Consider the following 14,979-nt stretch of genomic DNA (forward strand, 5'->3'; position numbering starts at 1 on the left):
AATTGTGCCAGTAGTAGATCTAAGCTTTACTTCATGCAGAATGTGTTACTTTCCTAATTTTAACCGACCAAATCCACCCATTTTTCACTGCAAAATTCAAATTACAACTATTGCATTTGGATCTTGATGAAGCATCATTTTTGCCAAGCAGTCAGTGCAAAGCATAGGGACTTTGTTTCCAATTGTTTTTCAACAATTATCACAAGATTCCACCTTGAGATAAGTTTTAAACATCCCTATTAATGTGTTCCTTCAGGGTGTTCCTTAACTACATAATAGTAATTTGAGAATTTCTACTGAGAGCAGACTCATCGGTAGCAAACTAGCTATTACAGAGTGTGAAACAGATGACTGGAATTCTGCCAATAAACCAGTGTTTCAATTGTTTCTGTGTATGTGCCTGGATTTCCTTTACATAAAAACAGTGCTCTTACATGGCATGCACAGCTCATATTCTTCCCGATTACCCCCAAACACAGAAGGGTATTCATGGCAAGGAAACACAAACATTTTTAATGCTGAAAAAAGCACATTTCTGAAAGGCTTTTAAAGTCCAAAATCAGACTCCAAAATCATCAGTTCACTTAGCAGGTGATTATTTTTGAGGGCTGTAAAACTAACCCAAGCATAACCTACCACTTTTCTTTTTCTGTTCTCCGTACCAGTAGTGGCCTCCACAAGCCCAAAAAAATACAGCACCTCATTATCTTCCTTTTCATGAGGTGAGAACGGGGACTTTAGGAGACAGAGTGGAAAACACCTGGATCCATCCTATTCTATATCTACCAACATTCACCCTTATATTTTTAAGAATTCTACTTGGGCTTTGAGCTCACTGTAGGCAGGGATCATGTCAACCAGCTCTATTGTATTGTACTTTCCCAAGTGCTTAGTACAGTGCCCAGCACATACACAGTAAGCACTCAATATGTGCTACTGATTGATCTGTAGCTGTGATGGACAGTATAACACTTTTTACATGTAGCTTTTAGGAAATCTTTCTGACTTTAAAAAGTCTTGTATTCCCTTAAAATGTGACTCCAATGCCATTTCAAACAGAATATTATATTAACATGAATCTGTAATAACTATATATCATGGGAATAGAAAAAAAAGAGCTTTCGACTATTTCAAAAGCAGCAGAAGACCAGTTCCTCTGGGCCTGGGGAAACATATTATAGATTGGACTGCTGAAGTCTTTTTGCCCATGCGGCCTCCCAGAGTAAAACTTATCCATTCTTTCAAAAATGAAGAATTAAGTTTAATTAGCTGTATTCGTTCCCTCAGAATCTGGAGATCTGAGAGCGGGCCCTAAGGAATGTGTCACAGAGAAGAATCTTCCTTGTACATTTGCCCATGTTCTTCCCTTAATCTGTTTTCTAGAAGAGAATTGCTGGCCAAGGGCCTGTGGCCTTCCCAGCCTCTGCCCATGTGGTTTCTGGAAGTTTATCAGATAAATTCCAAAAGTAAGGGTGTTGAATGACATTGAACCCAAAGCAGCTATATCTGATTTAGAAATAGGTTATCTCTGGTTTTACGTTTTAAAGAAATGAGACTGTAACTCGACAGAGTTATAAGGATTATTTTTGGAACAGATGTTCTGTTTAGAAGGAATATCCACACTATGTGTATTGACACCTATGGTGTAGGGGTATCTGCCTGGTGCCAGCCCAATCGGGGGAAAAATATAAAAATTTCCCTGTTTTAAATTCCATGTGACATTGTACAAGTTGATAGGCAGCCATTTAACAGGAAAGCAGCGTGGCTTAGTGGCAAGAGCATGGGCTTGTGAGTCAGAGGGCCTGGGTTCTAACCCCATTTCTGCCACTTGTCTGCTGCATGACCTTGGACAAGCCACTTAGCTTCTCTGGGCCTCAGTTATCTCATCTGTAAAATGGGAATAAAGACTGCAAGCCCCACATGGGACAACCCTATTACCTTGTATCTACTCTAGTGCTTAGAACAGTGCTTGGCACATAGTAAGTACTTAACAAATACCATTATTATTATTATTATTATTATTATTATTATTATTATTATTATCATTATTGTTAAAGGGATACAGGCTTCTCAGAGTTCTATCCAGTCACCCAGACGGTAAAAATTCCTACCATTTTTTGTTTTGGTTTGGTTTTTTGGTGGGGAGAGAAGGGGTGTTTTCCACTCAATAGGCACTCAATAAATGCTATTATCAATAATATGAGTCAGTAAAGATAATATCTTTTTTCCTTTAAATTATACTGAACAGAAAGTGTTTTGAAAATGTGAAAGCACTGCAAAATTTCCTGAAGAGCGAAATCCTGGTTTCACTCCGAAATTCTGAGAAAGAGCTAAACCTTAGAAACATTATATTAAGGTCAAATGTTCTTTACAGCTTGGATGTCACTTCCTACTAGAAGTCTGGCCACAGAGCTTTCCAACAACAATGCACCCGGGATACAGCCAGTTGAAGAGAAGCCACCACCCAAGGTGCCAAATGCCAAATGGAATCAACTGAGGGAAATCTGACTCTCAGGCCATGAAGGGGGTGAATAGAACTGTTCAGAAGGAGGCAGTCTGTGAGTCAGGGCTGAGGCATTTAAGACTAAGGAGGAAAGAGAAATGGGAAATAGACTATTCAGAGCAGATCTGCAGAGCAGGAGGTGGAACTGACAAGCCAACTGGCCTTCCAGAGGCAACCTCTAGTTAAAGGTGAGCCTTTACAAAAAAAAAAAATCCAACAGCAATTGGCTATTTTCCAAGATTATTTTCCCTGAAGAAGAAGCATGCTCCTGACAAACACTACGACTGCATTTGTCACGAGAATATATTTTCTTTGCAGGGGGATAGGGAGCAGGGACAGAAACTAGGCAAGTGATGGAAAAACTGAAAAAAGCCATATGTAGTATTTTAGTTATGAGAATCACACAGATGTCAATATCACAGTCCTATCTCACAAACCTGTAACTTCGGCATTGTCCTCAAATCTTCTCTCATTCAATCCACATATTCAATCTGTCACCAACTCTTGTCAGTGCTACCTTCACAACAACACTAAAAATCTGCTTTTCTCTTTCAAACTGCTACTATAAACACTCAATAAATATAACTGATTATCCTATCTTGCTTGTACTACTGCATCTGCTTCTTAGCTGACCTCTCTGACTCCTGTCTCTACCCAGTCTAGTCCATACTTCACTCTGCTGCCGGGATCATTTTTTCTAAAAAAAAAAAAAAAAAACCCACAAAAAAACCCACAGAGTCCTAGTCTTCCCACTGCTCAAGAACTTCCAGTGGTTGTCCATCAACCAACTCATCAAGCGGAAACTCCTCATCATCGGCTTTAAAGCACTCAATCATCTTTACCTCTTCCCACTTTACCTCGCCATTTCCTAGTACAACCCAGCCCACACACTTCGCTCCTTTGGCACCAGCATACTCACTATATCCTGATCTTGTCTATTTCACTGCTGAGCCCTTTCCCACATCTTTCCTCTGTCCTGGAACTCCTTCTCCCTCCATCTATGCCAGACCACAGTTCTTCCCAACTCTGAAGTCTTATCATGGTCCCATTTCCTCTAAGAGAGTTTCCCTGATTAATCCCATTTTTTCCCAGCTCCCTCTCCCTTCTGCATCATCTATACACTTGGATTTGTGATTTCTGGGCATTTGATATTTACCCCATGCTCTCAGCCCAAAGTACTTATGTACATATCTTTAAGTTATTTATTCTAAATCATTTATTTATATTAATGTTAGTATCCACCTCTAGACTGTAAGCTCACTGTGTGCAGGGAATGTTTCTACTGACTCTGTTGTACTATATTCTTAGCAGTGCTCTGCACACACTAAGTGCTCAAGAAATACTTCTGATTGACTGACCGACTGAAAGGCCTGAGTTTCTATCCAAAAACAAGTTGTTCACTGGTCAAATTGATCCTCCTAACTTCTATAAATTCCAGAGGTGCACAGTAACTACTGAATTTCCCTTCAAGTGTGTCAGTAGTTTTGATGTGAGAGTTCAGAATCTCAAGAATCAGGGATTAAAGATAATTTGGTAATTTTCCATTTATCAAAATCTCCAGTCCTGGGCTGTCCATACAACATATACTGATGATGGGTGTATTCTAGCATCCACTGAGATACTGTGTCAAACTGTCAATCATCAGTATATACTAGAAAATGAAGATGAGTACTAGATGAAAAGCTATCAATAATCTATTGGGGAATTGGCTAAAATGATTACATTCAGCAAATGAAGATAAAACAGATGTAATTTGTAATTGTGTATTCTTGCCAAATGTCTCCCCAGGTCAGGATGGAGACACAATCCAGCAGTCAATTGTCTGTTGGTTAAATCTCTTCCACCAGCTCTCCAGTTTATTCCCCTAAACTATCCTTGACTAGCTTTCCCTGTTTTTGTCTTCTATCACCGATGGAATCTTTTACTATCATGCTAGTGTTACTTCTAATGAATAATCTATTCTTATCCTAGCAATTCAGATCAATTCCTGCCTTAAAAGGAACCTGGAACGATATCAACCTTGAGCTGTACCTGCCCAATAAAGATGCATTTTACTCAATCAATGGTTTTTATTGAGTGCTTGCTGTGTGCAGAGCACTGCACTAAATGTTTGAGAGAATACAATATAACTGAGTTGATCACTTCCATAAACCTATTACATGTACAGTCTGTCCTTGGACTCGAGACATAATTGTTTCCCAACAATGGTATCTAAAGTCAAAACATTGTTTGGTTGACTACTTAGTAACCTCCCTCATATCAATCAATCAATCAATCGTATTTATTGAGCGCTTACTATGTGCAGAGCACTGTACTAAGCGCTTGGGAAGTACAGATTGGCAACACATAATGACAGTCCCTACCCAACAGTGGGCTCACAGTCTAAAAGGGGGAGACAGAGAACAAAACCGAACATACCAACAAAATAAAATAAATAGGATAGAAATGTACAAGTAAAATAAATAAATAAATAGAGTAATAAATATGTACAACCATATATACATATATACAGGTGCTGTGGGGAAGGGAAGGAGGTAAGACGGGGGGATGGAGAGGGGGACGAGGGGGAGAGGAAAGAAGGGGCTCAGTCTGGGAAGGCCTCCTGGAGGAGGTGAGCTCTCAGTAGGGCCTTGAAGGGAGGAAGAGAGCTAGCTTGGTGGGTGGGCAGAGGGAGGGCATTCCAGGCCAGGGGGATGACGTGGGCCGGGGGTCGATGGCGGGACAGGCGAGAACGAGGTACAGTGAGGAGATTAGCGGCAGAGGAGTGGAGGGTGCGGGCTGGGCAGTAGAAGGAGAGAAGGGAGGTGAGGTAGGAGGGGGCGAGGTGATGGACAGCCTTGAAGCCCAGGGTGAGGAGTTTCTGCCTGATGCGCAGATTGATTGGTAGCCATTGGAGGTTTTTGAGGAGGGGAGTAATATGCCCAGAGCGTTTCTGGACAAAGATAATCCGGGCAGCAGCATGAAGTATGGATTGAAGTGGAGAGAGACACGAGGAGGGGAGATCAGAGAGAAGGCTGGTGCAGTAGTCCAGACGGGATAGGATGAGAGCTTGAAAGAGCAGGGTAGCGGTTTGGATGGAGAGGATCTCTCCCTATTCCAGTCCATACTTCACTCTGTCACCCGGACCATCTGACTATCTTTTCTTTTAGAAAAAAATGAATAAAATAAATTAGTTCATGTTTTCCCCACTCCTCAAGAACCTCTGGAGGTTGTCCATTAACCTCTGCAACAAACAGAAACTCCTGATCATTGGCTTTAAAGCCCTCAATCACCTTGCCCCTTCCTATCTTAACTTGCCAATTTCCTAATACAACCTATCACGCTCACTTTGCTCCTCTCACACCAACCTACTCACTGTACCTTGATCTCATCTATCTCACCACCAACCCTTCACCCATATCCTGCCTCTGACCTGGAACTCTGTCCCCCTTTATATCCGACAATCACTTTCCCCACCTTCAAATTATTAAAATTACTCCTGCAAGAGGGCTTCCCCAACTAATCCCTCATTTCTCCTATTCCCCTTCCTTCTATGTCACCCTTGCACTTGTATTTACCCTTTCAGCACTTGATCTTCACCCTACCCTCAGCCTCATAGTACTTGTATACACACATATCTTTCTCCCATCTACAGAATAAATTCTTTGTGGGCTGGGACATGTCTATGAACTCTGTTACATTGTACTCGCCCAAGCTGTGAACGGTGCTCTGTATACAGTAAGTATTTAATAAATATGACTGATTGATTGATTTAGAGGAGCAGGGGAAAAGGGGAGTTAATTGGGGAAGGCGTCTTGGAAGAGATGTGAGAATCAGAGGAAGCACATGAACATAGGAGATGACAAAAAAAATAATACTCCCTTTCCACAAAACTTAGAAATGAAACTAGAGAAGTATTCATTGGTTGCTTCAGTCCCATATCAGTTTGGAAAATCCCAAGTTACCAGTAAAACAAATAAAGCAATCAACATTGTTACAACTCAATCTGTAAGGAGTACATATGGTGGACCAAATCATCAGTTGCATGTTTGCTAAGTGTCCTTTGCTCTCTCTCTTTCCCTTCTGCTCCATGGAAGTTTCAAAATATTCCATATCACCCAGAGGCCTGATGTCCTTGGCACCTCTCCTAGACCCTTCCCTGTTCAGAAACCTTCTAATTTGAAAACTCAGTGAAGAAAAAGAGAAGTTGCAGACTGTAATTCAACTGAGTTCATTCTTTCTTTGCTTTCTCCCCAGAGCTCCGATTTTGTAATAGAGAGGGTTTTTTTTTGTTTTACTTAACTAAAAATGTACCAGTCATTAGTTTTATCTGTTAGAATTGGGCACTTAGATTTTAAAGTGTTCTCAAATTATTTTATCTGTGATTTTTATGTATTTTGTGGATCCAGAGTCCAACTTAGCTAGTGTTTTGTAAAATAGTAATGCTCTTAGTTTTTCTTTTTCAATTAATCAGTTTTTCTCTCTGTGCTTTTAAAATGTCTGGGGAGTGCAGAAACTTTTCCCATGGCCTTTATTGACTTTTTTCATTTTCTTTAGGTGCCTTATGATGCATTTCCATCAAATCATGATTTAGAAAACTGTTATCAGATTTCAAAAATGAATTCAACTGCTCCTGCCTTCCAAACCATTTCTTTTTCTTCTTTTTTCCAGAGAAGTCCACTGAGGTGACAGTGGACCAACTCAAACCTACAATCCCTCAGGTGTGTGAGAAGTGTTCCCAACTGTCCTCTGTGATTCCTGAATAACTGTTTCATGGCTACTCTCATTCATTCATTCATTCAATCGTATTTATTGAGTGCTTACTGTGTGCAGAGCACTGTACTAAGCACTTGGGAAGTACAAGTTGACAACATATAGAGACAGTCCCTACCCAACAGCGAGCTCACAGTCTAGAATGGGGAGACAGACAACAAAACACATTAACAAAATAAAATAAATAGAATAGTAAATATGTACAAGATATGTAAATAGGTACAATAGTAAACATGTACTCTCATGCAGTAGGTTGGTGTGAGAGGAGCAAAGTGAGCATGCTAGGTTGTATTAGGAAATTGGCAAGTTAAGATAGGAAGCTAAGACATTTGTATTTTAGCCCTTGTCATTTTATAACTAAGTTGGAAAATTGGAAGTACCTCACTTTTAGCATGGCCTAGTGGATAGAGGATAAGCTTGGGAGTTAGAAGGACCTGGGTTCTAATCCTGGCTCTGCCATTAGTCTTCTGTAACCTTGGGCAAGTCACTTTACTTCCCTGTGCCTCAATTACCTCATCTGCAAAATGGAGATTAAGACTGTGAGCCCCATGTGGGACAGGGACTGTGTCTGACCTGATTTCCTTGTGTCTACCCCAGTGCTTAGAACAGTGCTAGGCACATAGTAAGCGCTTAATTCCACAGTTATGATTATTATTATTTTAGATGAAAAAACAAGGACAGATGAAATATACAATCGCATATTGTAGCTAATAAAGACAAAAGAGATGACTGGAGGATCACTTAATATTATACAACACATAGGAATTGTACCAAGTAAAATAATATATTTCACTGAGGTCGAATGATCTCTACAATTATATCAAAAGAAAATTCTCAAAATTGCTTTAATCCAACTATTTAAGTAGGAAAATAAAGACTGTTGAAAAGAAACCCATGTAAAATATGTCCATGATAAACAACTGCCAATGAAGTGAAAATCTTCAGAGAGACCACCCACCCTTGACAACCACATTCAAATATAAGACTAATATTTGTATAGCATATGGGAGGTGGCCTTTTGCTCACGTGAAATAAACCAGATGGGTGCCTTTCAAAAATCATTGTATTAAAACCCCACCTGGAAAAGCATAATTGCGGCAAGTGCCTTTATGATGGCCTTTAAAATGAATAGGTGTGTGAGAGTATAGGCACATATAAACTTTCATATTTTTAAATTGTCCACATAAAACATAGCCTTTTAAGTGTAAGTGACCCTTTTCTTAAATGAACAGAAAGACAGGACAAAGATGTCACTTATAAAAACATCATCGAAATACAGGCCTGATATGTTCTGGTTTACAGTAAGAACAACAGTCAGTCATCAAAGCTGTCATCCCTTCTTTGATCTTCACTCTGGCTAAGCAAGGATAACTTACTTGCATATGTCATCTTCTGGGTCTTCAAGCCCAAACCTTTCATCAAAAGTAAGTTGTATCCTCACATTCTCCTCTACTGCTACTAATCTCCACACCAGGACCGTGTTGCGTGGGTATGTGTGAGGGAACTTGGGACTGTGAATACTTCCATTAGTGGACACAGTAATGATCCTCTCATGCTGGGGATCTTGTACTCCTATAGCAAAGATACACATACAAAAACAGACACATTCAGTAAAGCGTTATTCAAATTAGTGCTTTTTCATTTACTGAGGTATATGTTCTGAATTAGAAGGCTTCTCAGGATTTCCCTCTCCCTTCTCACACTCCCATAAAAATTGAATAATATTCATTCAGACAAAAAAAGGAATGTCACTGGGGTTGATATGAAAAAAATAATGATTTTAAGCCATGGATAAAACGCATGGACCTAACTGATCCTGCCGAGGAATATATAAAGCACGTGAAGTGTCTTCCGTAGGCGCCTTACCTCTGTGCATCTTCTAGAGTTCTATATGCTGGAGTGATTATTCAATACATAATTGTTTAGTGGTATTAGAGGAAGTAAACCTATCAAAGCACATTTATCTTAGGGAACTTTTTTTTAATTCAAACAACTCTGTGGGAAGGGAATGGTTCTACCAACTCTGTTGTAGTGTACTGTCCCAAAAGCTTAGTCACTGCCATTAACTGACTCAATGCTGTATCTGATTTAAACACACTGTTGAATTTAGGGAAGTGTGGAGTTCTGCATGAAATCACAAATTTCTATACTACCTCTGCTTTTAAATGATCCTGAATACTTACAGATTTGACCTGTATTTGGAATCTACTTACAATGCAACTTAGACAATGTTTTAATCATATTCTGGTATTTTAAAAACTGACAATTAGAAAGTGAAATTCCTCAAACATCTCAGGGAAGAACTGGGTGGTAGTTTGGAAAACCTGCCTGCTGGTCCCTGCTTGAAGGAGAATCACCCCCTTGACTGAGGGGATCCAATTGCCCAGGACACTGGATGGTTTCTCGAGCTTCTCGTTCTACTGGGATCCAGAAAGCAATCAGCTGAAGAAATAGGGTATATTTCACACAAATTCTACTACTACTGGAATTGCAATGTTTTTTTCTTCATAACTCTCCATAGCATGGGGTTGTCACTGAACCATAGGAAGTTCACCAAGCATCTTTCCTACTTTTAAAACAGCTGTCTTTCCCAGAGACCCATCCCTACTTTATTTTCAGTGAAGCACCCAACATGATGCTGTTGTTCTATGTTTTTGGTTTTTACAAAAGAAGGAACATTTATTTAAATCCCCTGAAAACACTATAAGAAGCCTCCCAATCATAGTGTCCACAATCAAGCCTGAGTTTGGTACAAACATTAAGAAATGCAAAGAAAGGATGAATGGAGTTTTAAAATGCTACCTACAGATAAGACAATCAAATCAATCAATGGTATTTACTGAGTGCTTTCTGAGTGCAGAACACTGTATTAAACACTTGGGAGTCCTGCTCATCTTAGTACAGTGTTGTATTAAGCTTGTGAAATTTTCCTTGTGATTTTTAATCAAATCTTCATGATCCCCCAACACCTGCCAACTCCTTGAGAACATATTCATCAATAATTAAAATCAATGTGTCATACAGATGGTCATTTTAAGCATGAAAAATTATTTTATTTAAACCCAAATATCTACTCAATTCAACATAGTAGAATTAGCAATTTTTTCCCAAGTTCCTACCAAGTTGTTGGCCTAAAAATGTAAATGCTTCAGGAAGATACAACACAGTTCTTCTGGCTTAAAGACTGAAATTATTTCCTATATCATATAGGATTAAAATTCTACATTTGACATATTCTTCTTTTATAAATGCCTTGGTGATATAAATGGCTTTGAAATATTCAAACAAAGCAATATTTGTCTATCTGTCTACAGCCTAGTAAATTGCAGGACTCGATTATCTCAATACTATTTTTAGACTCAGTTTAAGGGTGACCTTTAGAATGTTCATACTTAAACTGTGTTTACTATACTATTTTCTAATTCTGAATTCCATTAGTCTATAACTCAATATAATTTAAAGGCTGAAAAAACCCTGTCCTTTATTTGTGGTACAGGAACTGTAAATGTTCTTTCAAGTTGAACTGCTGCTCACAAAAGTCTCATGCAAAATTCTCTGTGGGTTTGCCAGCAGGCACACATGATTTGCAGATGGCTGCCAAAGTCCTGTACACAACCGAAATAATGAAGGCTTTAATCAAAAAATTAAAATGGGACAATAAGGAGTAAGAGAGATCATACCACAACTCTTTGCTATGATCTTTCAGCTGTCTCGAGATGATGATTTTTAAAGTTCAAAAATAAACGCTGTTAGTCCAAGTGCTAATCAGATCTAAAAATAATCAAATAACCTTGCACTTACAGAAATCTCTTCATGCACATATGCACTCACTAAAATGTGGTATACAATGTGGTCGGTGGTATATAGAATGGATTGTAAGTCATTCAATCACTGATAAAAATATCACCTTTAATGGGGTCATCTTCAAACTCTGGGGTAGCATTATACAAACAATGAGCTCAAATTTTGAAAATCTGGTATTAAGAAACAGCAAAGGGCAGGATAGTGGATATGGGAGAGAGAAGGTGTTAGACATGTAAGGGGGGAGACTTTAAGGGAGCTCACACCTGAAGACTTAGATTTTGTCAAAGTAGCTAGCAAGGTCAAGGGTGAGAGAAAGAGGGGAGGCAGGGGCTGTTCCAGGTGTGCTAGCTGGCTGCCTGAAGTCTTTCCCACCCTCACCTTACTTCTGCTCTGATTGGAGTGTTAGTCCTGAGATTATCTAGGATGCTCACATAGTGGGAAAAAAGGTTATGGGTTCAAATCTCAGCTCTGCTACTTGTCTGCTGTCTGGCTTTGGGCAAGTCACTTCACTGGGCATCAGTAACTTTACCTTGTGAGCCTCAAGCAGGACAGGGACTGTGTCCAACCCAATTTACTTGTATCTATCTACCCGAGCACTTAGTACAGTGCCTGGCATAAAGTAATCACTTAACAAATACCACAATTATTATTATAGGTAAGAGTGCCCAGGCCTGCCCTGAAGGGGAAGCAGAGCCCACAAAAGCCTACATTCCCAACCAACTGAACTATCAGAATGTCGAGGACTGTGGCCTGGTGGGATGAGACTCCTGAGGAATCCTCACCCAGAATCTTGTTTTCCCATTGTCTTTATTCATTTTGTTTTGATGTCTGAATGGTGTTTTTCTTATTAGCTCCCACTAATACCAGTTCCTTTTTCTAAGTGTCCATCCTGCCCAACTTCAATCATAAATTTTTGTGGGATAGAGACAGTGTCTTAATTTTTTTCTGCATCTTCCCTACTGGGGACATAGGACTCAGTGAAAGTCACAGACTGGGAGAAGCTGGCCAGCAGGATTTGCTTTCGGGTACACCTTAACATTCTAAAATAATATTAATACATTCTGTTAATAATAATGCTTATAAAATGCTTAATAAGTACGAAGCACTGTTAAGCTATGCTCCGAGCAGGAATCTCTAAATGCTACACACTGACCATTCTTCATTATGGCTCTTCCTTACTCACTTGGAGCAAAGGGGCTAAAGAGGTCAAACTATTTTGCAATAAGTACCAAGAAGCAGCGTAGTCTTATAATAAGAATCATGGTATTTGTTAAGCACTTACTAGGTGCCAGGCACTGTATAAAGCGCTGGGGTGGATACAAGCAAATTGGGCTGGACACAATCCCTGTCCCAAATGGGGCACACAATCTCAATCCCCATTTTACAGATGAGGTAACTGAGGCCCAGAGAAGTGAAGTGACTTGCCCAAAATCACACAGCGGACACATGGCGGAGCCAGGATTAGAACCCATGACCTTCTGACTCCCAAGGCCCGGGAGTCAGAGACCTGGTTTCTAATCATAGCTCTGCCACTGGTCTGCTAAATATGATTGAATGAATGAATGCTATGTGGGCAAGTCACTTCACTTCTCTGTGCCTCACTTTCCTCATCTGTAAAATGGGGATTATATCTAAAATGGGGATTAAATCCTACTTCCTCCTAAACTGTGAGTCCCATGCGCAGACACCCCTGCACCTAGAACAGTTCTTGACACTGCTTAAGTGCTTAGCAGGGACCATAATAAAGCTAGAACTAAAGAAATTAGAAAGAGAAGCTATCAACAGTCTCTATTGGATATCTGGTGTAATAAACAATAATAATAACAGTATTGATAAATGCTTACTATGAGCCAAGCACTCTACTAAGTACTGGGGTAGATACAAAATAATCTGGTCTCACATGGGGATCACACTAAATAGGCGGGAAAACAGGTACTGAATCCCAATTTTGCACATGGAGGGTACTGAGGCACACAGAAGTTACTCACCTAAGGTAACACAGCAGGCAAGGACAGAGTCAAGATTAAAACCAAAGTTTTCTGACTTCTGGACCTGGGCTTTTTCCCATTGGGTCATACTGCTTCTTAGCATTTATTGTAGAAATAGATAGGGTAACAATTCTAGATGAAGATAGCTTTCTCTCATAAAAAATACTGCTACTTAAACTGAGGCACAATTTACCTTACCTAATAATTTCACACTGTAGTTACCAAAAGTAACTTAGCAAAATGTCAATGTTGTTGGCTCCCAATAGCAGAACAAAATTGAGAACACTGGGTTTCTTTTCTCCTTGTGGATGCCTGAATAATGGAGGTGTGTGCTTGGGTTAAAAGTAAAAGAATAACAATGAAGTAAATGGCAAAGAAAAAAAATCAATACCAACTAAAACGCCAATTAATGATAGTAGGAGGTTACAGATTAGAATTGTTGAACAGGAGACTTTGAGGAAATTTAGTTAATTATATCTTCAGGGAACACTGAAAATGTCATAACCTCACTTTTATCAGCTGTCTGGCAAAGCACTCAAAATAGAACTGATTTCAGTTCCAGATTGATCAATTATAGGAAACTGGAAATTATCTTAAACATAGCAACAGGCTAAGTTTTCAACCTTGGTAATTCATTTCTGAATATGGGAATCGGGTTAAGGCATGTGATGGAAAATCAACTAGACACTAAAGTATTTTTAAGTGACTGCTCTATTAAAGTGGAATTTATGATTGCACTATTGCTCTTCAAGCCCATGTCCATATATGTATGTCTATAAACGTATCTGCATGTTCTGCATTAAGAACCTCAAAATAGATTTTCCCTACTCATTCATTCATTCGTATTTATTGAGCGCTTACTGTGTGCAGAGCACTGTACTAAGAGCTTGAGACGTACAAGTTGGCAACATATAAAGACGGTCCCTACCCAACAGTACTCCATTTAAAGTATCTACAGAGCCAGTACTAACAATGAGTGCAAATATATAGTTGCTATGGATGTGTTTGCATTGAAGATTAAAGGGTTATAAGGGGAGATTCAGACTTGGGTTGCCAGCCGGAATGTCTAACAGCCAGATTTAGATCAGCAGCTTTCAAATACAAAAGGATTTTCCAGAATAGAAGGAAGCAGGGGCTTTCGGGACACGAGAAAGTATCAGCTTCACAGAGAGAACCCACGATCGGTCTGCTTCTGTTGATTGCTTTCTTCAGTTTCACTAGATTGTAAACTCATGTTTACTAATTCTACTGTGCTTTCCCTGCCACAGTAGACTCTCAATAAATATTACAGAGTGAATTGCCTTTCTTTATGCCCTGAATATTTTCAGGTTCTGTCACTATATCCGAACAGTTCATGTCTGAACTAGATGTAAGGGGCAAATTATCAGGATGAACTAAGCGCTAGGGTAGGTACAAGACAATCAAGTTGGACATAGTCCCTACCCCATATGGGATAAGCAGTCAAGCAGTCTAATGGGGACAGGGAGTGGGGAGGGAGAGAACAGTTGGTGTTTAATCCCCATTTAACAGAAGTGGAAACTGAGGTACAGAGAAGTTAAGTTGCCCCATGTCACTCAGAGGAGCTGGGATTTGAACCGAAGACCTCTGACTCCCAAGCCGTTCACTTTCTATTAGGATATTCTGCTTCTCAGTTGTTGAGGGAAATGGGAATGACTGTAGGAGATGGGATGGGGGAGGATGGACAAGGAGAGTCACTTACTGTGAAGAGGATTTTGTCTCCCTAATTCACATAAGCACTCTCAGTCTTCCTTGCAACCTACTCATGAACTTAAATTACATTTAAGCTTAACTCACAGCCCTTGGTTTTAAATTTAGAATAGCATCATGTATTATCACATTTGATAATATGAATGTGGTGGTAATAATGATTTCCATCTGTTTTCACAGTGGTAAAATGCTCCTCTAATTTTT

The 14,979-nt window shown here is 39.5% G+C and overlaps 1 protein-coding gene across 2 annotated transcripts in view; it reads right to left on the reverse strand.

Annotated features, from left to right (window-relative positions):
• Window positions 1–14,979, reverse strand: part of PDGFC (platelet derived growth factor C) — a 181,536-nt gene that overhangs the window by 71,683 nt on the left and 94,874 nt on the right. For both annotated transcript variants that reach the window (XM_038755299.1, XM_038755298.1), the window contains one exon: window positions 8,632–8,827. In XM_038755299.1, coding sequence (XP_038611227.1) covers window positions 8,632–8,827 — 196 coding nt within the window. The remainder of the gene's footprint in view (window positions 1–8,631; window positions 8,828–14,979) is intronic.

This window comes from Tachyglossus aculeatus, chromosome 12 (assembly GCF_015852505.1).
Source record: "Tachyglossus aculeatus isolate mTacAcu1 chromosome 12, mTacAcu1.pri, whole genome shotgun sequence".
Taxonomy (NCBI): domain Eukaryota; kingdom Metazoa; phylum Chordata; class Mammalia; order Monotremata; family Tachyglossidae; genus Tachyglossus; species Tachyglossus aculeatus.